General features: G+C 42.2%; 1 protein-coding gene across 1 annotated transcript in view; it reads left to right on the top strand.

Annotated features, from left to right (window-relative positions):
- Ush2a (usherin) overlaps nucleotides 1-26,204 on the top strand; it is a 678,059-nt gene that overhangs the window by 417,636 nt on the left and 234,219 nt on the right. The window contains exons 38-39 of the mRNA XM_033762039.1: nucleotides 16,918-17,068; nucleotides 17,973-18,115. Coding sequence (XP_033617930.1) covers nucleotides 16,918-17,068; nucleotides 17,973-18,115 — 294 coding nt within the window. The remainder of the gene's footprint in view (nucleotides 1-16,917; nucleotides 17,069-17,972; nucleotides 18,116-26,204) is intronic.

The raw sequence follows: 26,204 nt of genomic DNA on the forward strand, positions 1-26,204 counted from the left end.
CTGTTTTTCATCTTGGGAAAAAAGGTTTATCTATAACTTTAAGGCTAGAAAAACTCCTGTCTCTCTACTGGCTCTGCGGTTTGAAAGCAACTTGAAGTTTTCTTTGAATTCTTATAGTGCCCTAAAGAAATTTTTGCTTTGTTTCTTAAGAATAATTTCTTATTCTTTTATTGTTTTCTTTTTTATCATAGACAGATTCCATGCCTGCTTTGCATAAAATTCTGTGAGCATTTACCTGCCTGCAGAAAAACTCTTACAAAAGTGAGATGATTTTTAATGTATTTTAAATATTTAGAGACCATATTTCCAATTGTTTTTCTTTAGCAGCCTAAGAAAATCCTACTGAAGCTCTGTAAAGGAATGGCGGGTACCTAGCTGCTAAGGACTCTGGAGTCCTCTGGAAACTAGACACGGGCATCACAGCCACTGCGATATTTATAACTATTCATTAGTTGGGACAAATTAAACTAGAAATATGAGGTTGACTAATACATACATTATGAAATCAACCCTTTCTCTCATATGTCAGTGGTAATTTGGGAATTGACACTGTCATTCATCTTGATTTAAATGTTTGCAGTGTAACCATCCTGTGCTATTTCTGACGGTAGAAATCTAGGTGGTGAAAACAGAACAAATGGGTGAATGTCAGGAGCAGAATCCTAGCTGGCTGCTGCCGTCCTCTGTCCGTCCCTCCGCCTCCCCACACAACTGAGTCCTGAGCACCAAGTAAGTTCCGGGCTTTTGTACAGGACCCCACCTCCTCTGTAAGTTTATCTTCTGCGGTTTTAATTATCTAGAGACAGTCCACCACCCCTCAAAAATATTACATGGAAAATTGCAGAAATAAATAATTCACACACTTTCAAGTGTATGCTTTTCTGAGTATTACGATGGAATTTCACCCTCCCTCTTGGTCTCTGCCAGGCTGTCAGTGGTCCTTTTGTCCAGCGGGTCCAAGTCGTATCCACTGGTCACCTACTGGTTAGTCACTTACAGCTCAGTTACCAGGTCTGTTAACTTCCAGTAGCACTGATTGTGCTTAAGACTGGTCCCAAAGTGCGAGCGTAGGTCTCCAGCAACTCATCCCACCGAGAACCGTAAAGTTCTTCCCTTAAGTGAAAGGTTCAAGTCCTTAAATTGCTGTGGAAAAGAAAGAAATCGTGTGCTGGCTGAGGTTACTAAGACCTGAATGAGAATGAGTTGTCCATTCAATTGTAAAAGCCAAAGAAATTTACGCCAGTTTGGATATTAATTTGCTGTTTAACTTTTACTGTACCTGACTGTACCAACTCCGCACAAGGAAAGTGAAGCCTATATATTGCAGACAGGTATGCTACTAATGAAATTTAAAAAACAAAAAACCCAAGAGACAAATTAATAAAACTGTATCCCAGGTACACATGTATAAGAAAAAATACCATTGATACAAAGGGAAACAATGCCATCGAAAACTATGAATGGGTGTTTAAATTTTAAAACTGTATTGTAGTAAAAGCCACATCACCCCTGATCCCGCTCAGAACCCCCTCACTTGGAGCACACTAATCCTATCACCCTCGTCACTTCCCAAGGCAGCTCTGGCAGTATTCCTTCAGGAGTGTCTCCGTGAGCTGTGATAAGCAACACCCCCAGCTGTTTCTGTGGTTTAATTTTTATTTTGAGACAGGGTCTTGCTAATTTGCTGAGTTGTCCAGGCTGGGTACTAACTTGGGATCCTCCTGCCTCAGCCTCCCAGAATGCTGGCCTCACAGGTGTGTGCCACCAGGCTCCGCTTGTACTGGCTTTGGATTTGAGGTGTCAAGGGAGGAACTCTCAAGAAGTAAATCTGCCGTGAAAGGAAGTAATAAAAGACCTGAAGCTCAGAGCACTGAGCCACCTGCCCCTCAGAGCCACTTCGACAGGCAGCCCTAGTCTGAGACTCGGCAGTAGGTAGCTATTGGGCTTGACTCCATGCACTTGCTTGATCGTGATACAGGTTCCTCATCGGTAAAATGACAGATGTGAACCGGGCTGGTGGCCCCTGCAGCAGCGTGGCCCTAGAGTAGGAGCGGAGGCATCGCTACCTGGGGACTTGTCACAAATGCAGAATCCCGAGCCCCAAATGCTGACGGGAAGGCCACACCAGCTACATTATCATAGATGTTCCCTGAGTCCCCTGTCATCTGGACGCTTTGCCAGCTGTGAAAAACCCTGAACTCGATTATCTTTAAAACATTTTCAGCAGGTGTGGAGGCTGAGGCAGGAGGCTGAGGCAGGAGGATCACCATGAGTTCAAGGAGTGTGGGCTACATAGTGAGATCTTGTCTGGAAGTGAAAAAAAAAATTAAAGGAAAACTACACGATCTCGTTGTGTTCCACACTTATATTCAGGGCCCACAACAGCGGGGAGAGGGCAGACGCCTGTGCTCAACTTGCCTTTAGATGCCGAAGCTAGGTTCGGAGGTCTTTCCAGTCCGAGGACATCCGAGTGGACCACAGCAGAGTGCACAGGTCAGGCCTGGGGTGCCGTGCACTGCGGGACAGTAATCGCCCTCCGGGTCCACGATGCGTCCGAAAATGTCGTCTGCTCCTTCCTTTCTCCCCGAGCGTCGGTCAGAAGCGGAAGAGCCGAGGCGCTGCCCTCACCGAGCAGCTCGCTGGTAAACGTGTGGTCTCTGCAGTCGGTGCAGCTTCGTCCCCGATTCCAAGTGCGCAGGCTGTGAGCCCGCGCAGTTCAGCTTTTTCCTTCTGGGAGTTCATGGATGCAGCTCCACGGAGCCAGGCAAACCCGGCTTCCGGTTGCTCGGAGAACGATAAGGACCAGGCCCTCTTTGCACTTGCGAGGAGAGATTTCAGGGCAACAGTCACTCCGAACAAGGCGTGGGCTGCTGGTTCCGCACCCCCATTTACCTCTTGCCAATTCCGCAAGGAGGGCTGCTGCTCTCGCTGTCTCCACACGGGGGAGCCAGGACGAAGGCTCGGCTTGTAGCGAGTGCACGAAGGTCAGGCGCCTGGCGAAAGTCAGAGGCCGTGAGGCCTGGAGCACGACCGCGGGTCAACGCCAGAGCGACTCGAGGCTCTTCCCGGCTCTCTGGGCTTCCCTCAGCAGGGGGGCACGCATCTGAGACCCCCACGGCAGCCGGAAGGATCAGCCTGCCTAGGGTCCTGCCAAGGCCGATTTCAGGGGTGCTGTTTGGTAGACTTTGGGCCCTGGGTCAATGTCGCAAAGGGACTGGCCCGCTTCCCTCAGGCAGCTGAGAGATCTGTGCTCCTCAGTGGTCAGCTGATCAGAGAGGGAAAGTCCAGCCGAGGCAGTTGTTATAGTTTACAAGGAAGCAGGGAACCGAAGCAGCGCGACTCAGCAGTACTCCTGTGTACAAGACGGGCCGCCCTGGCCCTGCGCGAGGACGGCTACTCCCTGGCCCGCCAAATAGTTTACCAGCTTCTTCAGATTTACCCAAGAACTTCTACCGTGTCCTGAATTTAACAGAAGCAATGTTTAAAATAGCTCTATTTAGAAGAAAAGATTCATCACTTTTCTGAAAATATTTTTCTGTACTCTTAGCTCTTGTCTCATATTAGAAAATTCGAATTTTCACACTTAGTTTGCTTCTGTAGAAGCTTTTGTGCAAGCCAGGAACAGAACGTTTCATTACAACTTGCTTAAATACAAGGTGGGCGTGGTGGCTCACACCTATAATCCCAGCACTGGGGAGGCTGAGGCAGGAGGATCACTGTGACTTCGAGACCAGCCTGGGCTACATAGTTGCAACTACATAGTAAGATCTCAAACAAACAAACAAGCAAACAAAAAAGAACAAAAGAACAACAACAACAAAAAACCCTTGTTTAAATACATTGACTGGGAATAACATTAAGTAACTGTGGCATTATTGTTGGTTATTAAGTTGTCCACTCTTAGGGCCTATTTACTTGTAGAATTCAATTCTCTGTTGATACTTTCTGTATCCCAAAGGAAATGAGAAGTGATTGCTTAATGATACCTAATTTATACCCCTGTAAAGAGAGATCTAATTTATCTAATGGTATTAATTCTGAAAAATTAAAAACTTCATACAAAGAGAGGAATAAAGCCTATGTTTGTAAAATGAGTACATGAACGAGTGACACTTTCTTCCTAGACTAAAACAATTTCCCATCAATAGTTTAAAATACTTCAGTAAAGTGAAGACAGCATTCACAAACAGAACATTCTAGAATCTTGTGCTGTGGGAATGTGATGATGTGGAGAAATTATTACCTGGAATGGTTGTACCAGTGGCCTTTTGTGTTGCCTGGACTACCAGAAAGGGGAAATATTTATCAAGAATACCTGCTAAAATCATTATCAAATCTGAAACCAGGAACATAGCCACAGAAAAAGGCTTAAATCTTACCCATTAGTTGACCCTGTGAATCCAAGACGAATGCCTTACATCGTACATTTATTAAACACATGGACATGGACAGTAGAGTCTGTCAGACTGTGGAACTCGGCCAGCCTGCCACCCACTCCCAGCACTTTGCTCACTTACTGACTGTGTAACCATGGAGTTCTCCCCTCCCTAAGTCTTAGACCACCCATCGGAAAAGCAGCTTCTGACTCAGAACCTTCCTGAACGGGTCTGGGCAGTAGGTAAAGAACATGTGTACAGAGAAGGTTCCTAATGGCTAAGTAGGTGTCCTGCTACTTGTGTAAAAATTGTAAAGCATGATGCATATTAAGTAGAACACGTATATAAGCCATCTCTATTACATTGAAAATTCAGCTGGACCCATAGGCACCTAAATTTATATTTTCTGTAATGATTCCAATAACAGCCTCTTAAAACCAAGTGTGAGGAAACAGCAGCATGGCTGTGGTACGCTAAATTATAAGTGAGATCTAATTTGGGGATCAAAGGTACTCTTTGGGAGATATGACTCGTCTGGGAGGAGAAGCCGGAGGTGTCTGCCTCTGTCTGTCTCGTGTATTTGTTCTCTCTGTCTTGGAAATCTCCCTCCCCACAGTTTCTGAATCTTGATGTTTAATTTAACACAAAGGTCTTTGAGCAGCACGACAGGGGGCTGTCCCTGGTAGTTCTGGCATTGAGGAAATTGAAATGTACATGTTTTTTTTTTCTCATTTATCAAAGAAGGGCAAGAATCTAAAGTGACATTTTATATCAAATGAATTATGAACTGTGTACTTTTGTACCTAGGGGAACAACAACTAAATTAGGGTTTTAGATAAAACTGAGAGCAAGAGAGACACACACAAAAGTAGGCTTTTAATAAAACATACAGTGATTTCTGCTGCTGTGTGTGACGGGAACATGGCTGACTGTGTACAGCAGCAGGGTATTTGGAAATCCATGCGATTTAAATGTATTTCAGGGAGATTTTTCTCAGGAAGGTTTAAACTTAATTTCTCATGTTACTAGGCTTATGGCCATGGAACATTCGTGATGATCTTAGCTTTTCATGAATTCCTAATTTCTTAGAAAACATTTGCAAATTCTTATTTGCTCAGAAAATGAGACTAGCAGTTGTCTGAGGGGGAAAAACATTATCAAGCATAAAAATGACAGGCACGGAAGCTCCGCGTTTTGTGGCCTCTGATATCTGTTCTCCTTACACACAGACACACACATATGTGCAGATCATTCTGCTGATTCATGGCGTGGATCCTAAGATCAGCCAGATTCTATCCAAGTCTTATCATCCCCTCCTAGCAGCTCTGGGCCTTGAGCAAGTTACAAAACCATACTTAGCCTCAGTTTGCTCCATCTGAAAAATGGGAGGAAATATCAGGGCTGGTGGTGGGGACATGGTACCATCCACACACATGAAGATTGTCCATTACTTCGCACAGCCTCGTCCTCTCCTAGGAGTGAGATTGGGCTTAGTCACAAAGTGTCTGCCAGGTCCTAAAGTCTGAGGAAGCATTAGGGTTAAACTTTCAAGGTCAAAAGAAGACCATGTCATGGTCACACAGAATGCTCGCTCGGTGATGACTTTTAAATAACGAATTGAAAATTCTTGGGAATTGGTGTTATTTTCTTCTTCCAGGCAAAGCTGTGTTTTGATTACCATGCAATTCTTTGACATCGGGTGTTCTGATTTATGCTACATGCAAATATTAAAAATGACTATTAATATGAATACTTTTGACTTAGACTTCTAAATTCTCCCAAATTCATTAAGCTAAACATGACATGATTCCTTAGTATTAGTCCTATTTGAGTTTTGATACCAAAATTGTACTGCATAACAATTGTGTTGTTAAATTACTAGAAACAAATAACTACCAGTAATGTCTTAATTACATATTTTCTTCACATAAATCTAATTATATGATTACAAATCATTGCTGTGGTCAAATGAGTATAAATTTTTATTCTCAAATTTGGATTCTAACTCTACTACTATGAGCTCAAATCAATTCTTAGAAATTTTTCAGCATTTTAATTCTTGTGATGCCTATTGTTTTGCTCTTCCTAGTGGAGAATGTGAAATTAATGGCTTACTGTGCTAAGAGATGCCATCTTATGTAATTCTAGATGTTGCAATAAAAATCTCATAGACTGGATAACTCATAAAAAGCAGAAATTCACTTCTCACTGTCTTATTTTCTTGTTACTGGGACAAAATACCACAAGTTAAAGGAGGAAAGGTATATTTTCACTCACAGTGTATAGAGCTTTCTTTTCAGTCCATGATTGGCTGCTTAGCTCCCAGGCAGGCCAGCATGGCAGAGGGCACTGTGACTTGTTATCTAGATGACCCTCAAAGTCTCAGGCAGTCACAGGTGGGGCTTTTCAGAGGTGGCGATCTAAGGTGTGTGATACTGGGATTAAGGAGATGATGCTGGGATTGATTCCCAGTGTGATGCTAGGACTATGGATGGCCCACCCTGGCTGTGAGTACTACCTACCCTAGGAACACTTAGCCTAGAAAGAATATAAGGGACATAAAGAGAGCTGCTTTTGTTGCTTGTCGCTTGCTGAGGGTCACTTGCAGTTTGCTACTTCACTGCTTTGCTGCCTTCTGCCTGCCATGGACTGTTTCTCCTCTGTGATGCCCCCTCCCATGACACTCTGCCTTAGAGCCACCCTGTTATGGAGTGAAACCTCTACATGCTGTGAGCCAAATAAACCTTTCCTCTTTTAACTTTGGGTGTTGAGTATTTTGCCTCAGCAACAAGAAAAATAACTAAGATAAGGGGCATGGCAGAGGAGAAACAGCTCAATGTGTGACAGGCAGGAAAGAGTGAGCCACCTACACCCCGGGTAGGGTAACCTTCTTCAGTATCCATCCCCCACCCAGAACTGTGCTAAATCAATCCATGGATTAAACCAGTATCATACACCTGTAATCCAGTCACTCTCAAGAGCCCCACTTATGAGTGCACGAGAGGGACATCTACATATGAGCCCTAACAGTCACAGCTCTGGAGTCAAAGAGGCCAAGAGCAAGGTACCATTGGATTTATTGCTTGGTGAGCCTGCTTGCTCCCTCTGACCTTACTGGTGGTGGTAAGTCCATTCATGAGGGTTCTGCCCCCATGAGTCAGGTGCTCCCTGATACCACACTTCCAGATACCATTACCTAACAGGAGAGGGTTTCAATATATAAATATGGATTCTGTAACATAGACACTTAAACCATAGCAAGGGGAGTAGGCAAAAATAAGAACAACAAGATTGATTATGTAAAGGTACAAATTTCCAGCAATGAGTGTCATTATATTGTATATATTAAATGTACCAATAAATATAATTTTTAAAAAATAAAAAATAAACCCCTCATTTAAGTTGTGGGTATCAGAGTTTGTGTCCAATGATGGGAAAGCTAATACATATGATAAAACTAAATAAATAAACCAGAGCAGATGCCCCATATATAAACTGAGTGTTTTCTGCTTAGATTTTAGATATTAATTGAGTAATTAATTACTCAATTTGAACTTTAGATAAGATCCCAAGGTTAAAATGATCTGTATAACCAATTCCTTCTGATTTTTCAATCATTAAATGTCTAAAAATTTTATTCAGAGATCACTAAATTTCTAGGTAGTTGATTCTATCCTAAAATAGATTCAAGTACTCCATTAAGAAAGAATAAATAATAGTTTATTTTCTTTGCAACATAAGTCAGGCTTTTCCTTTCCTATTGGTCTTGTTAGATACATTCAACAGGGATAATTTCTAACTCTTTCTAAAGAGAGTGGTTTTGACCTCGCTGAATTTACTCATGGTTAAAATTATTTATTAACCTTGCTAAGCATATCTATCTTTAATTTCAGAAAGGTTAAATTCTTCAGAGAATCATTGTAAGTGAATAAACTATATTTGAACTAAAAATCAGGTAAAATTAATCAACTGATATTTTTGTTTTACATACTTTATTTTTCCAGCTGAAGACATATTCTAAACCAGCTACTCGGAAAGAAGAATTTAACCTATGCTGCCTGGAAACTAATTGGATGAAAATGATGGTATTCAAAATAATAGAAATACTAAGATATACTCTTCAAGAGTACTAAGAGGAATTCATATGTCAAAAGGAAATGCTTTAGCAGTGTCTAAATCGAGGACATCTCTGTAAGAAAAGTTTGGTTGGTAATTTGAGATACAACCCACCCAAAAAAGAAATTCTGGCCATTCTGACCACTCACTTTATGGTCTCCAGTTAGGGGGACAGCATAACAGTTTTGTATTCGGTTGAACAAATTGTGTATCTAATGAAATTTAAAATCCCTATTTTTCTCTGAGCAGCACAACCCATGCAGCTTTGGGGTATTTCCAACTTAGTAGAGTGACTTTTATCTGTATGATGTTTCCTGCCTAAGAAATTCTCCAGAATTGTTTGCAGAGTAATTTGAAGCAAATCTCTAATCTTAAATCACACAGAGAGGTGGAGGTGAGGTGTGTTGCCTGAGTCCTGTGGACACTAATGGGAAGGGCTCATTTTTTTCCTTTCTCCAATGGTCAATAGCAATTAGTATTCAGTGGCGTCTTTTTATTCTCATGGCCTTGACCCACCTCTGGCCCCACTTTCTATATTACTCCTATTATACACTGTAGCTGGGGATATCCTCACTTCTCCGTTCTAATTAAAGCATTCTTTGTGAATACCCAGGCCATTTTTCATTTCACAAAGAAGAATAATTACTTGAGCCCAGCGAGATCTGGCCATTAGCCTTCATATTAGTTTTGACAAATATTTCACCAAATTTGGTGCATCTGTGCTCAGAGAAATATTGGTGAGGGTGTGCATTTTCCTGGGAAGCTCAGACCCAAATATGTCGGTGAGACATCATACCCACTTCCGGTTTTATGCAGGAAGGTTATTTTCTCTTGTCAGTGAGATAAGAAATATATGATGCATTCTTTTCAATTTTTAAAAAATTACTTTATGCATATAATTTCTTCCTAATACATCTTTCTGGATGCACACGGAGTAGCTTCCTAGTCCTAAAAGTCCCATGCTCCTCCACTCCTGGAAACCCCTCACCTGTTCACTCTCTCCACACTTTGTCCTTTCTTTATGTCTCTCATCTTGCTCTCTTCATAAACTGTTCGCATGTGTTCATTACTGCACCTTCAGACCACAGGGTAGGCCACGGAGCAGATGCCTTTTAAATCTTTGCTTAGTTAAAAATTGTTATGTGTACACTTTGTATAAATTAGGTGTACTTACGTGAAATTATCTAATGCATGTATAAAAACACATGTAGAGAGATGGTTACGTTATATATGTATGGAGTGCCACACTATATATATATATAATATTAATTTTGACAAGGATGATGGGAAATGGGGCATTCAGTACCTCTTGTGGTGGCTCAACTAATGGTCAACCTGAGAGGGAACACCCAGCTGAACTGAGTGAGGAAGACCCTCCTGAGGATTCATGCCAAAATGAAATAAAAACAGAATGGGAGGGGAAGACTTCATGCTGCTGATTTCCCCAGGAGAAGTTTGTTGCAGCCACTTTTCCTGATATGAACTCCACCGTTCTCATTGTCAGAGGAGCTCCGGGCTTCGCTGTCCCTAGGGATGGCCGCTGTTCTCTTTGGGAGGCTCTGATCCTGGCCTTGAGCCTCGCCTCCTGGCTCCAGTGCAGATCCCTTGGCCTAGCTAGCATGGGTCCTTAGCCTTTGGGTGCATATTCTGGGGCCTGTAGCACCAGCCCTTGGGCTTTCTTTCCTTTGCAGACCCTTCAGTCTTCCGCCTTGGATTCTAAGTCCTCTGCCTTCTGATTCTAACTTTCATGAGACCCGGCCCTGGGATCCAGGCCCTTGGCTGGATTCTGCAGGCCACTAGAGTGCGGACAGATCTCTTGCATTCTTCTGCTTTTGACTTTTTGGGTGAATATTATAAGATACTACTACATATTTATGTGTTCTGTATTGTTTATTCCTGATGACAACACCTTAGTAATGAGAATATAAATAAGTTTAACTTTCTGGAAAACAAATCATCAGCTAATATCCTAAATAGTGACAATATTCATCCCCATTTACCCAACTCGAAAATGCACACCTAGAGATATATTTATCATCATGCTCAAAATAGCATTGATGATATTAAAAATAATGTCACTCTAGAACCATCAATGTCAGCTTTGTTAAGTGACTGTTCCACATCTATAAAAAGTTACATGCATTTATTTTCGAAAGTACTGAAAATATCTAATGACAGGGACTTTACATTGTGTCATAATGTAAAATTAATAAATATGCAAGTATTCATCACTTCTTTAAAAATTAAACATGCATGTATTTGCATAGGGACAAAGAGAAGAGATCACTATAAAACTTAACAGTGACCCTCTCTGGGTAGTATAGTTATGGATACATTTTCTTCATTGTTTTGGTAATTTTTGGGTTTTCTAACATAGCATATACTTATTACAAAAATACATACTTTTTAAAAAGTTCTGTTCTGTTGAAAGTACATTTTACTATTTGGTATTTTTTATCATTTGTTTACAAGTAGAAATAAGAAGTATAATCTCTGATCTCAAGTAGTGTACCTTACCATTTCTTTGTCTTATGGGAAAAAGCCACTGCTAGACTTCCATTTAAGGTTTGACTTGGAGTTGAGAGATGAAGGATGGCCTTATGAACAAAAAAAAAAAAAGACATGCAGAGAGCCATAGGTTGTATTTACCTTGACTCCTGATGTTTTACCTAAGACTTTCTGATGTCAGCTTTCACCTGGCGAAGAAGAAACACAGAGAATCAGTGATGAAATGATTGGATCCTGAAGTAGTATTTCTAACTAATTTTGACATTGACCAGGAACAAATTTCTGTTAGACTTTCACTAATTCCTAAGAACTAACAAAAGCACACCAGTGGGACAACCAGGCTTATTCAAAAATACAACTTAGAAAATAAGATCAATGTTTATTGAAGCTCATCTATTGAGCATTATACGTGGTTTTCTTTTGTAGTTAATATATTTACTATTTATTTTAAACTAGAAACGATTCGCGCTCAGGGGCAAATGTGCTATTTTTGGCATAGAGTTAGAGTGCTGTCCTCCACCTAACCAGTCCTCCTCAGAACCCTCATCCCTCGGATTTGTGATTCGAGGCGAAACACTTACTATCTCTGAGTTTCGGCTTGTTGTGTTATAAGAGATGACCCTACTATCGTAGCATATCATTCTGAGGCTTGGAGATGACGGTGTTAGAGAACCCGGCACACGGTGTGTGCTGGGAAAGTGGGCTCTGCACGCACAGCCTCAGTAACCTACCTGCCACTGCGCAGCGGCTGCTCCCACACCCTTGTGCTCAAGGTTGACTGTCCATTTGTTCGCACATCTGCATATTCCTCATAATTAATATCTTTTTAAATGACATATGGCTGAGTGACTGGAAATTGAGTCTTGCCTTCTGTTTTCAATTTGTTCATGACTCAATGACTCAGGATATGTGTCTGAACTCTAATTTTCCATTCTGGAAACTAGAATTTAAAATCCTCGCTCGTATGTAGCTGTTTCAGAAAACGGTCGTTGAATACGAGATCCCAGAGTTCTACCTGTGTGCCAGGTTATTCAGCCACGCAGCAAGGGGGCCAAGAGGAAGAAGGCCATGGTTTATTTTAGGTTAATGGAGAAAATCTACGTGAAGATGCCAGAAATCTAATCTCCGCTGGGAGGGGTCGCTCCGGCAGGAGTCAGAACGGAAGCGCAGGCAGCCTGAGGGTCACACCTGTGCGAAGTGAATCCGGAAGAGCTGGGGGCTGAGACCCAGGAGTGAGGCTGCCAGCATCGTGAGCCACAACCCCTGAGAGGCGAGGGCCAGGGCATCACTGGAGACTTCCGACTTCTGACTTCTGAATCCCGGAGGCCCCCTGCCTTTGTCACCCTAGGGATATGATTTCCTGTTAGAGTTCCTTGAGTCGTGCCTTATCGGTCCATTTGGTAAAACATAGACGATCTTATTCTTCCGTGTGTACCTGTTCTGCATTTGCTCATCCCAGTAAGGAGCAGGCGCAAGGCAGTATTCAATATCTTTTATTACAAAGTTGACTTTATACAGAAATGAATGTACGTTTCTTTGGTATCTTAATGGAGCATTTCTCCATTATTCTGAAACACGCATACCTAGGTGCAAAAAAGAAAAAAACAACACATTGCAAAGTGTAACAAGTGGGTGGAATATACCGAGAAAGAATTGTTGCTTCTCACTAAACCTTTCTTCCTGTGGTTCCTGTGGTTGTAGGAGTCACCTGCTTTTTTGGGGAAAAGGCCTGTGTTTCCACTTTAGAGCTCTCCATTCAGAGTTCTATAAATCTGTTGAAGCAAAGGTTTGGGGTATGTATAAATCATTTTGTTTATTTGGAGCATTTTTTAAAAGATAAAGCCTTCAAGAGTCCATCACTGAACAGTTTAATGAAATCATATATTCAGAAAAGTCTAGCAATCTAGCATGGTTCTGTTTGTGATTTATTTATTGTTTAATGTTTTGCATTAATTTTGCCTTTGAAAGGTTATGTTTTGAAGTTTTATTTTTAAGAACTCCCTTCCTTTGAATTTATAGCTGGGGCTAGCCATTTTACCCAGCTGCCAGGTAGGATTAGTGTTTACTGGACAAAATGTGTTGATTCAGGAGGTTGTCTGCGGAGGGTTTGCCCCACGAGGGTCGTATTAAACTGGAGAGAAGCTCCGCCAGCAGCACAGCATCTTGGAGACGATATATCAGACCGATAGACACAGAGCTCTTCTGTTCAGAAACCAGGGTGGAATTATGGCTGGCTCCCTGTGATTGCTTAGGTACTAAGGAGCCTCCACAGAGTATATCTTGGATAAAAGGGTTAAACAGAGTGGGGAGAGAGATTTCCAGAAAGCAGCAAGACTGAAAGCATACAGGATGAGTAGCTGTTTATAAATAACTCAAGGTGATCTCTTGTTTGGAAATATAATGCAAGTGTGACCAACTTAATGAGCATCCTGCTTCGTTACCATTTGGACAAGAATGTAAGCCACTTTGGTATATTTTGAGACCTACTTGGGGACACTATCCTTTCTCAACAGTACAGTAGTGCAGTTTTTACCATGTGAAGGGATCTTTGCTGCATGTTAAAACTGATGTTTTCCATTCATGTCAATGACTTACAACTAATATTCAGAATTTAGATGGTCAATGATAGAATACTCCTTGATGCAGAAAATGTAGACAGAAACCAGTAATCAGTGAGAGACAATGAGTAATCAAATGAGAGTCGTGGTTTTTTACCTTATGCCTCAGGTGCAATTTGGACTTTATCTTGTTCTGCATCTTTTCAGTGCTTATCTTACCTGTGTGCACTTGTTCTAAATCATTTAAAAATATTTATCAAACAAGCGAAGAGCATTGTTTAAAGTGCTTGTGTTGGTGAAAGGTCATTGTTAAAGTCTCCGGCACTGAATGTCCTTCGAACCAAGGATTTAGAGCCAAGTTGGTGGACCCTTGGCTGTGGGATTCAGGCTGCCTGCATTTCCTGTCACCTCCTTTTACTGTGGGCACTGATGGCTTTGCTTTTGCTCTACTCCTTGTGCCACTGGGCATCCACGGGAAACACTTTGCTGCTTCCCTGTCAGTGATTCTGTCCTTACCATGGCAGTCTCTGCGTTCACCTCTGTGCAGCCGGCAACCATCCCTGTGCCTGGCAGCACCCAGCAGCCCCCTGTCCGTTCTTGCTGTGCCCTGCTTTGTCTCCCTGTCCCCACACAGGGGCTTGGCTCTGGTAGTGACTCTTTCCTCTCTGACACCATCACGTCCTCCAGTCTCTTGTGGGACTCTTCCAATAAGCACACTGATATGACGCCATAGCTCCCAGCCCAGAGAAAACCGGGCTTTGAAACCATGAGCTTCTGTAGCTGGAGTCCCATTGTCTATGCCCCTTTACACACACGTTTGAAATCACTGTATCCACTCACCCTTCCCAGTACCCTCTCCTCAGTTCTCTCCACCCTAACTCTCACTCCCTAGTCTACATCGTTGCATCTAAGCCTTTCCACAGTGCATCTACATTGATGTGCAACTCCCATCCAAACCCATTTCTGCAACTTCTTCCTTGATTTCTCTTCTACAGAGTTTAGCATATGCTAAACCTCTTATGTGTAACTAGGACAGAACAAAACTCTTGACTGGCTCACCATAACCTCGTCTCAGAGCTGCCCATCCCCATAAGGACATCACCACCCGCCCGAGTCTGTGGGCTGGAAACATCAGCATCATCTTTGACTCCTTCAATTTTCTATAAGCAGCGCTCTTCCCACTCAACAGCAAAATAGCTCTCTACCTCCACCTCCGCCTCTCAAACCTAAGCCGCCGCCTTGCTCTGTCTGGACTGCTGCTGTAGGAGATGTCCTTCCCACTCTTGCGCCTCGCCCTGATAACAGAGTGGACTGTGTAGGTTTAGAATTAGATTGTGTGCTTCCCTTACAAAGTTCTGCCGTGGCTCCTGGCCTTATTTAGAGCACAACCCACAGCTCCTGACCTTAAGTGTCCCTCAGAATGTGACGCAACCTGTTCTCCATCTTCCTTTCCATCCCCTCCTCTAATTCCGTCCTCATTCTGCTGCAGTAACATGGGCTTTTTTTTTTTTTTTTTTTTTTTTTTTTTTTTGGCTGTTCCTGCACAGCAACCAGAGCTTCTTCTCCTTCCTGCTTCTGCATTCGCTGTCCTCTGGCTGGTGTGCTCTTCCTCTGGAGGTTAGGGCCCCTCGCTTCTCCAACATCTCCCAGCACGTGCCTTCCTACGGTCTCCCCACTGAATCCAAATTGTTATCTAATAATTTTAACTGCCTGATCCTTTCCCCTTTCCCTTCTCTCACTCTGCTTTATTTTCCTCCAGGGTACTTACCATCCTCAGTGGCATCCTTGCACAATCCTTTTGCTCACTGCCTGTTTCTACCCATAAATGTAAGAGGCAGGAATGGCGTCTGCTGTACTCTGGGCCATTTTCCCTCCAGCGGCAGACTAGTGTTTATCACAGAGTGGAGCCTGGATGAATGTGTATTGAACAAATGAATAAATTATGAATGAACTCGAAACCCCTTGCAGAAGATTGATGGCACCTGTAATCTAATCCTCCTACTCCCGTCCCCGGGCATTAGTTAGCCTCGGTGCTCATGGGCAGGCCCTCCTGATGGGTGGAGCACACAAGACACACAGGTGACACAAGGTAGTATGGGGAAGAAGGCTGGAAAGGGACCCTGACGTTTCGCTTCCAATGCCTCGATACTCTGTGGTCATGGTGAACTTATGTTAGAATACCCATAATAACCCTAAAAATTTGTATCGTAGTATTAAATTATGCTAAAGGAACTTCCAGTCAGGCCAGTGCAGTGACAATACTGCTAATGATCGTCGACATCTAGTGATTCCCAGAGCCCGACATGCGATGCTTTGTGTATGACCTTGTTCTTCATAACAGTCCCACAAGAGGAGGATGCTGCCTGTATTTTACAGCAAACATAGGCTCAGCATTGTTAGGTGATTTTCCTTTAGCCATAGAGCTTTGTCTAACTTACTTTTATGTTTCTGGCTTGTTGTGGAATAAGTGCTGACGTGAAAGTTTCATTTAAATTGTACTTGGTGGAAAAACTAAATAGCCAGAATCACCTTTTTGAAGTATCTTAATAGAACAGGCTTTACTTTTACTTATTCTTGCTAGGCCTTCTAGAACCATTTGAATAGATTTCCCTGATGGATCATATCAAGCAGATATGCTTAATTCATCACTCGCAATTTGATTATAATTGATTTAGCAGAGCTTTAGCTTCTCTAGAAAAAACACACACGTAGTAACTGATTTCATGTTTGTGTAAGGGCAGGATTCCGGGAAGTATAGGACAAGTACAAGGCAGGCGAATAAAAAAGTTTAGTGTTCACACTTTCATGAGTGAGAATTAAGACTGTAATAGTCTGTACTTATCAGTACAGAAAAATTCAACTTTCGCGAAATTCCTTTCCTGCAAAAACAAACACAAAATTCCAGTTTTGTTCACGAGTAGGGTTGTGACTAAGGTGATAATGGGTGACCTGGACGGGAGGAATCTGGAGCATGAGAGACCTGGCCTGCGTCCGTTGTGAGCTGCGGGTCTGCTGATGACAGCAGTAAATTAAAAAGTCTCTAATATTTGCTTCGCTAAAATCCCCTCTGTGTTTTCAATTAGACCAGCAGAAGTACAGGTGGGAACGTGCCACGTACTCATTTGTCTTGCCGTTTGCGGGGATGGCTTTTCCGAAATAAAATACTAAGGCAGTTGTGTTGAGATGAACAATAAGGAAGTACAGTAGTCCGGGAATGAAAATGTTAAATTAAATGGACCATGTTTAACATTGTTGTTGATCCTGAGGAACAGTTTTTCCAGTATATGGAGCATTTCGATCCCACCCGGCATATGTTCTCCACGGTTTTCTCTGCTCTAATTCATCTGTGTTTCCGACAGCTCCAGATGGTGTGCTGCCTCCCAGGCTTTCATCTGCCACCCCAACCAGTCTTCAGGTTGTCTGGTCGACACCAGCTCGGAACAATGCTCCCGGCCCTCCCCAGTACCAGCTCCAGATGAGGCTCACCCGCGCCAGCCTCGGCTTCCGAGAGTGAGCTTTCTCCCTTGGCCCCCTTGCTCTCAACGGGCTTCTTCCAAGAGCACATAAAATGTTTGGAGACGAGGCCAGTTCTCATTTGCAACTAACAGAGGTTGCCTTTTACAAGTGCAAATAAAAACAAGTGTGCGACCTACCGGATAATTATTTGCTTTGCAAAAAACATCTATTTTTCAGTTATGTGGCACTGAAATTAAAATTTCTTTCACACTAAAGATTTCTGCTTACTGAAGTAAGGTTTCATGATCACAAGTATCACATGAAGTGGGGACATACATGGAACTAACAAATCACTGTCTGTAGTGTGGCTAGGAAATTAGAATACCTGCAAATTTCACCTGGAAATCAGCACTGCTAGAATCTACACCTCCTATAACACATGGTTCCAAAGCCCCAGCCAATAGATACTTATTTTGAAAGAGATGACTTTTTCTTCTCTCTCATTGAGTTTATTGGTACATTTTAGGTATACAGAACAGTGACATTCTTCATTGGGATCTTGTACCTTTACATGACAGGTCTCGGTTTTCATTTTTTCCCCTTACCCCCACCCTCCCTTCACCCCCTCCTCCCTTCCCTATTTACAAACACTTTATTTCCATTATTTCATTGTCTCATATTTTTTTCTTTTCCCTTATTGCCTTTCCCCTACCCTTCATGCTTCCCTACACCTTTAGCCCTTTTCTTCCTATTTCACATTGTCAATGATATCATTAGGATCTTATGTACCATTATAGTTTTTCACAACAGAGAAACTATTTGGTATTTACACATGTGTGACTTATTTATTTCACTTAGGAGTATATCCTCCATATGTATCAATTTTCAGAAGAGTATTAGCTGCTTTTTATTTCTCTCAGGCCGAAAATTTTCTAACCCACATTTCTTTCCCTTACAGATTATTTCCCAACCCTTCTGCATCACTGAGCTATGAAGTGAGTGATCTCCAACCGTACACTGAGTACGAGTTCCGGTTGGTTGCCTCCAATGCATTTGGCAGTGCGCACAGTTCTTGGATTCCACTCTTGACTGCAGAGGACGGTGAGGGATCTGAGCCATACCCAGCCAAATGCCTTGGATAATGGGGAGCCTGGAATGTCTAAATCTTCCAAAGCAAGAAAATGGGCCTCTTCTACTTTCTTGTCATTAAATGCCACTAATCTTTTCAGGCAAGAGAGAGGACAAGAGTAGTCAGCTTCGCCAGACGGAAGGGAAATGTGGGCTTGGAGTACCGGAGGGCTTGGTCTACAGGCGGGAAGTAATTCACAGCATGCTAGGATATACCCCGTTGTGTCCTTTGGGGTGCACTTAGGCACCCTGCACAATCAGGCTTGGCATCTTCTGCTCTGTGACAGTGTTCTCTGCTCTGGAGGAATTCTAGCAGATCAAAGGAAACTCAACATAGATGTCGCATCCTGAGATTACTTAGAGGGTCTGTGTACTTATTCCAGGAAATAGATCCTATTGTGCTTGTCCCCACACCCAAAATGTACCTCCAGGACAGAGAAGTAGAGTCCAACCTCAGGGATTCTGCATGTAACACAAAGGGTACATTAGGATTGCCTTATGCAAGTAATAAGGAGTTTCTAGATTTTCATTGGCAAGCTATGCTTGATAAATATGCTTTCACTAAGTTAGGTTTAGGAAATAAATGCATGGATATAATATTTGGTTTATACAAATCATCTCTAGAAGCATAAATATTTAAAGAGAAGTATACACCTATGAAAGTTAGAAATCGAGCTGTGCAGAGTGAACAAGGAGGCACTGTGTCTTGAACAATGAGATTTCGAGGGTTAATCTTGCCAAGTGTTTTAACCATAGACTCCTTAGGAGATGCTGTTCTGTTGGCCAATTGCCATTATGGCTTTATATGTAATAAGAACCAAAGTGATTCTCAGAAGGCTGGGTATTAATACAATGCTAGAGAACTGGAAGTGATATCAATTATGTATAAGGTAGGTGGTGTACTTTTTGATATTTTTAATTGAATTATTTTAGTGGTGATAAGACATAAAATGAGAGTGAATCAGAACAATGTACCATTTTTAAAGTTTACTTCATTTTTCAAACACCATTATGAACAATAATGTATGATACTTAATCCATTCCTCTCAATTTGTCGTTACTCCCTAGGAACAACTTAGGCAATTTTCAAGGGTACATCCAGTGTTTTTGGTCTCAAGGGTACCATTTAGAAAATTATCAATGCAGTAGAATAAGTGGCACCCAAGACCTAGGAATCATTAATGCCCCACCTTTTAGAAGGAACGTCTCTCACACACTCTGGAGAATCAAACACCGTGGCCACCACTGTGTTCAGATTTATGAACCAAATGGAGTGCTCAGGCTCAAAATAGAATTAAAAAAAAAAAACTGAAGACAGGTCTCTAATATTCTTATATACACCAGCATGCTTGATGTCACTCATTGAAGATGAAAAAAATAATTATTCAACCACTGAGAAGATGCTGGTACAGTAATGTCAGGTTGGAAGAAGAGAGAAAGGCCATCCTTTCTTGAGGTTGCAATTTCTTTCCCCCCAGATGAAGGGCTACACAAGGGCTCCCAGTGATCATCTGCCTACAGCCCTTACTGAGTGGGGCCATGACCTCCTACCTCCAGGGGGCAGAATGGCACATAAGTAAACAGAGTTGAAAGCACTGCAGATTACCAAGTAGTGCTGTACACTTTGGAGAGTGAACTTACCTCCTGCCTCGTCTTTTAGAAAACAAGCCCTACCGACTGTATGTGCTGAGGATTTTCACACAGAGGCCCTACCATCTCTGTGATACTTGGGGTCTGGGTTGGGGTGGCCTGCATTTCCCTTCAGTAAGGATGAGAAACTCTGGAATGCACAGCAGCTAGCAACTCAGGAAACCCAGCCATCGTTTTTATTGTAACCCTTTTCCAGAGATGGATGGACTCACCATGCCTCTACTTTGTGTGGACACTGGGATGTCACAACATTAGCAAAGACTCAGAAAGACTGTTGGCCCTGCAGGTTAGGTCACCAGCCCACACCCCCAACATGCAGCGGCAACAGCACCCTCTATATTTTGGATGTCAGTGGAGATGGATGCCATCTCTAAGCTGACGTGCGATTGAGTTGACAGAGACTGAGTGATTGGCATTGGGCACGAGCAGTGTTTCTGTCACGGCCACCAAGCATTGCTTATAAAGCCGCCTCTCCTGCCAGCACACACTTCCCACTTGTTCCTACTTTGTGCCCTCCAAAGGGTGATTTCCTGTGTAGAAATTTCACACATCATTTTAGAGAACGAAACGGAGGAGTCGCCTGGTGCCCAAGTTTAAATTCCACACCATCCACGGCACCTCCCCTCCGTAACCCACAATTCTCATCACTTCCTGAGGCCCAGAGAGGTCACCCATAGCAGTATTTGCAGTGTGATATTTTGTGACAAGGAGGTTCAAGCCTGTGACACAGCTGAAACCAGAAAGAGAAAGCTAAGGAAGTAAGCTACCATCAGAGAAACTAATGCTTGGGGACTGGGAGACATTCTCATGGACGGATAGAGGGTTGCAAAGAATTTTAATAGATTTTTTTTCAAATAATTTGTCATTTACATCAGTGTACCACCAATATCCAGTTCCATGCATTTTTAAAAATCTAGTGTGCTGATGCCATATAATAATAATGCACATTTCTTATGAATATTTTAAATCCTGTTAAATGTGTGTTAATAAAAGATGTTTGTTCCAGCCATCTTGGTCAGTGTGGTGTTCCACTGTGCACAGCCACATAAATACAAACAACACACGATTTCCTCTAATGTGCTGCTGGCAATCCGAACTCCTTGCATGTCCATAGCTTGCTAAGAATGCATTAAGATGGTGTTAGACTTAGGAGTGTGTGTGTGATTAACAAAATGAGCATTTTGGTATCTTTATGTTCAATATGTGAATGTGGAAATTGTGTTTGGTGGGGAGGATGTTTCTCTGAATCCCAGCTTATATGCTGTACTTCTGTGCCTACTAGGTACTTCTGTGCCTACTGGAATCCTGCCTTTTGTAAAAATAAGATCACTCACTTTTCTTAAAATCTAGATTATCTGAATCAGTAAAAGTCAAGACAGTTGTGTTTTGTTAATGTTTTTCAGGCAAGGAAATAAAAATATGAAATATCTACTTCTGTTGGTTATTGTAGTAGTAAATATATCTGGTACAGACAGGTAAGGAGATAGGTTAATGGAACTGAAAATTTCTAAAATATCATTCTTCAAAATAAAACCCTGAGTTGGTTCTACAGTAAAGGAATCACTTGTTGGGTATTTTTATATTGTGCTAATTTCCTCAAATTTACATTTTAAAGTTCTACATTCATATTTTAATTACTAGTCTAAGAGAAATTCTTAAACCACACTTGTGGGATTTGAAGTTTGTTCTGTGAATCTGCATGAACTTGGGTGTGTGTTTTCATTATTTTGCCGAGACTAATTATTCATGAGTTTTGACTAGCGTATGACAGGGAGATGTATCTATCTTATTAACTATTCAGTGAGATTTTAAGTACTGCTTACTCACTGTAGTTATTCATTGTATTAACTTTTGTTATGTTTATTCATTCATAATTGCTCTCACAGAGGATGGAGAAGGGAGAAAACCATTCTGGTGTTTGGATCCTCCTTTATTTTTCCCCCTACCCACTTTCCTTCATCTCTGAGATTCTCACAGGAATTTACAGAGGAGCCCAGGTCCTTCTAGAATAAGACAGACAGATGTGGCAATGTTAATTGAGATCCAGATCTAACAGGCTTCTTTTGTTGTTTGGCAAATGGTGTTCCACTCATCAAACTCAAAATCACCTTCTCTGCTCCTCAAAGCCCTCCGTTCTGGTCACCCCCTTAGAATTTTGGTTTTTGTGTCATCAGTGTGCCCTTCTTTATGCTGACTTTTTCCTGGGACTCTGTCTCTCTTCCCTTTGGGTCTCCAATGCACTGATGGGAAAGTGTCTGGAGGACGGTCTAGTATAGAGCAGGCACCAATAATTGTTGCTGAAGTTCTGATTGACAGAGAGTTTGATAGAAGTGACTCCACGAAAACGCAAACAAATACGTGGACCCATGATTTACGAACTCACTTTGTTCCCTAGGGCTGGTTGTAACTCACGTTGGTCAGTTCAAGGCTCGGGCTCCTCTCCATGGCCTTCACAGTCTCTCTTCTGTACACAGGCAGATCTCAGTGTCCTGAGGGAGACACTGGCCCAGGATTTCTCAACCCCACCCAGGAAAGGGTGCTGTCAGCGTCCTTCCAGAACTCTTTAAGGGTTAAATCTTTCTCTGAGATCATCTGGAAGCACAAGTGGCAGGCATTCAAGTTGTAACTCAAGATGTTGGTCATAAGTGAAAACTAAAAATTCAGCTGGAATGCAAAGTGTTTGTATGTCAGGCCAGTTGTAACTCAAGGGTCTGCCGTAAGCTGTTTGCTGTGCACCTATTGTGTAAACACCAGGGGGAATGGACACTAAAGCTACAAGAATGCATGAAAGCTTCTGGTCTGGCCAGGGGCACACTAGAAAACCACAGCTGGAGCACGCAGAGCTGAGGCATCCATGGGAGCAGGGCCTTTTCCCTCAAGATGGGGTGTCCAGGAATGGTGAATGACGTCAATGTGATGCTCTGTCATTGGTCCAGGGGGAGTTGGGAGAGCAGTCCGTGTAGGACGGGACTCAACAGATGGGAGCTGCTGTCCCATGCTCTGACAGGAAAGGATTAATGGGACCAGAGGCTGAGGCACGGAGGGAAATCAGAGGGGTCTCATTCTTTGCTGCTTCCATACTGACTGGTTGGTCTGCACAGCTAAGGCTCCAGCAGAGGCCCTGCCAGCCCCCAGACATGTGTTGTTCAGAAGAAAATAAGGTGGAGAATTGATAGAGGATTCCCAAAGGAAAATGATATTTCCTGTCCTTATTCTGGCAATTTGTAAGAAGCATAAACCTGCCTGTGCCCTATGACAAGGAAGAGAAATGAAAGTGCGGTATGAAGTGCGGCATGATCAGGGCGATTCCTAGGGTAAGACTGTCCCGGTCATGTAAGTGCCACGTGCCCTTAGGAGTTACAGGTTTTAAACCTAGTATTGTACGGCAAACCTCTTTTTATGATTCGTATATTTTAGATTTAAAATCTCAACCTGCATCCTTAAGATAAGAGTTCTATGCAGGAGGGAAATGGAACGTTTCAAAATGAAGGTGGAGCATATTTATACCACTAGATTTTATTTGATTTAATGAAGAAATAAGAATCACATGTTTTAGCACAGCTGCACGATTATTCCATTTTAGCCATCCCAAATATCGTTCCGAATTGCTTTGAATATTAATCTCTTGTGCCGACTTGTTTATCCTTTCTCTGTGGTTATCTGTTGGATAGTGGAGCAGATCTGTGATCACAACAAAATACCCACTCCTCTGATTTTGAAAGCAGCAAAGCTCTGCATGTTTTTTACCACACACTTTTGTTTTCTGTTGTGTAGATTCTCCCCAAAGATGCACATTTCCAGAGTAAATACAAGCAGATATTTATGATTAGTTTATATTCTTGCTAAATCCTAGGAGGCAGAGGAACTTATTCAATTTAAAAGTAGCCAACAGAGAATCCTCTGAAAGGACGGGATGAATGATGAGAAGTTCCGTCCATCTCGCCTCAGTGTAGCTCTCAATCTACTGAATTTCTTTTCAGCACCTGAAGTACCAAATATGGAGCGTCAATAGTTCCTGTGTTGTTTACAGCTGTCATCTTAAGAATTCAGGAGAAAGTAATGAGAAATCAAGGTGGCGTCAGCCCTTCCTGTGCTTAGTTCAGGAAATTAATTTAAATAATTTTAGAGCACCGACTTTGTCATGATTATGGCTCCAGTTGTACTGAACGGCTTTACGTGCAAGACACTTTGACACCCCGTACATTTGTTCTCTCGTTTACCCAGGGCTATCTGTTGGCCATTTACTAAACATTACTTTAAAAATTATTTTTGTTCCTTAGCTTTGAAAAAGTTATTGCATTGTCTCTCTGGTTAGAAACTGAAAGTGCAAATGGAGACCAAAAAGAATGATAAACAGTGAAATAGGAAGAAATTGTTCAAATGTATACAGAACCTAAGATACTTTGAGAATACTGAAAATGCTTAAAGCAAAAAAAAAAAGGTATAATATTATTGGGAAATGAGCTGAGAGATTAGCAGATAAAAAAAAGTACTCTTTTTAGATCATGATGCACAGTGATTTTACCATTGCTATTGGCTCATAATTTTTGTTATGAAAAAAATAGAATGGCTTTTACATTTTCTTCATTAATATCTGCTTGTGTTAAATTTTTTTAAAAAATTAAAATAACACAAAAATATAATGTACAATTTCATCCACAGAGTTAGTATTTTTCTTAGAGCAAATAAATAATTTGTCCTGAAAAAAAATGTGAATGGTGCAAGATGTTCCAGCACACCTTGCCACATGTTGATATTTAATGACAAGACTGAAGGCTCTCAGACTCTTAAAGCCCAAATACATGAAAACTGTTAGCTATTAATAAAAAGGTGTGTTAGCCGGGAACACTTTCTATAGTATTTCATATACCACCTGTGTATAAGGGAATGTTCTATAAGGCTAAAACACTAAGTAGATTCCTTCTAATCATGTTATCTTACTCATTCCAACCATGTCCCCGCAACCCCAATATTCCAAGATTGATTGAATAAATTAGGAGGACAAAAAAGATTGTTCAGGGCCAGAAGGAAGCTCTGTGGGCAGGCAGGAAGTAGCCTCAAAACGGAGCTATATTGGGAACAGTGCACAGGAGGCTTTCCCTAAATACAGTGGGTGAATCTGGGGGCCTTTTGTTCACTTGGGCCTTTGCCTCCGTGGCCTCTCACATCAACACAATTTTACCCCCAAATTTTCCAGGAAGCAGCCGCTGTCCTTTACCTCACACTGTGCCCCGTGAGTGTGGAAGTCACCGCATTCTTCCTAAGACTACTCTGGTGTCTCCCACATGCTGTCTTGGTCCCTTTCCCTGCGGACTCTCAAATCAGCTCCTTTCTAGTCGGGCACCTGCTCACCTCCAGTCTCTCCTTTCATTACGTACCCCCCATGGCACTCCTCTCCTCTCAGGAGGATGAGCTCCATTCTGCACAAACCTCTAGTGCCCTTTCTTACTGCTTGCTTTGACTTGCAACTACTGTGTCCTCTTCGGTACCACAAAATGCATATTTCTTTATCCTTACTTTATTGGTCTTTTTACATTCGGGTCCTTTGTTGTGAGCTGTCAGGAATTCTTTGGGGAAGTGGTTGGGGTGTAAATAATAAGTTGATAAAAGAATTCATGATTAAAAACTACATAGAACCCCTTTGTCTGTTCCTCAGCTAACATATCAGTACTGCGTACACGGGGCTGCCTTACAGTTAGCATCTGATGTGTGTATCTTTCCTCTTAATTTCCTATTCACTGGTAAACTGGGGTGGTATTCACTCATGGAGTTAATATGACCAAAAAGGGCTTTGAAACCGAGTGAGCTTTAATTAGCATGGTAAAAAGTTGCTTCTGAGCAACACTTGAGAAAATAACAGGAAATCTGACCCATCAATCCTGGGTAACTTGAAGTGTTAAAAAAAAAAATCCATGAAAACCGCAGAGAGTTGTATGCACCGAGTTATGAGTCACTCGTGCACTCGCACGCCCCTGGGCACACCTGAGTGTAAAGATCAATAAGCAGACTCCTCTGTGAATGACTTCGTTTCCCTATTTTAGGCTAGGGCGGAACTTTGGAAGCTGATGAGGTAAAGCGTTTCCCGTAAAGGATCATTTCATTGGCCAAAATGAAACTACTTTGCGTTATTAATGCCGTAATGAAATGGTCTGAAATACAGATCTTTGATAAGGCCAGAAAGGACGCACCTGTCCCTGCCTGCAGGAGGGAGTTCTCTAAACGGGCACGCCCCCGGAGAGGGCTGTGCCACGGCGTTTTCGTCCCCCGCCAGCTGAGTCGTGTGCCTGTCACCCCCCTCAGCCTCCCCTCCAGTGACAGCCGCATTGACAACATGTTATATTCCACATTGATTTTACAGTTAAGGAGCTGATTGTGATATATAGGGATTTTAAGAATTCAGCTGAGAGGCTGA

This window comes from Fukomys damarensis, unplaced genomic scaffold, assembly GCF_012274545.1.
Source record: "Fukomys damarensis isolate Sample0158 unplaced genomic scaffold, DMR_v1.0_HiC HiC_scaffold_11, whole genome shotgun sequence".
NCBI lineage: Eukaryota > Metazoa > Chordata > Mammalia > Rodentia > Bathyergidae > Fukomys > Fukomys damarensis.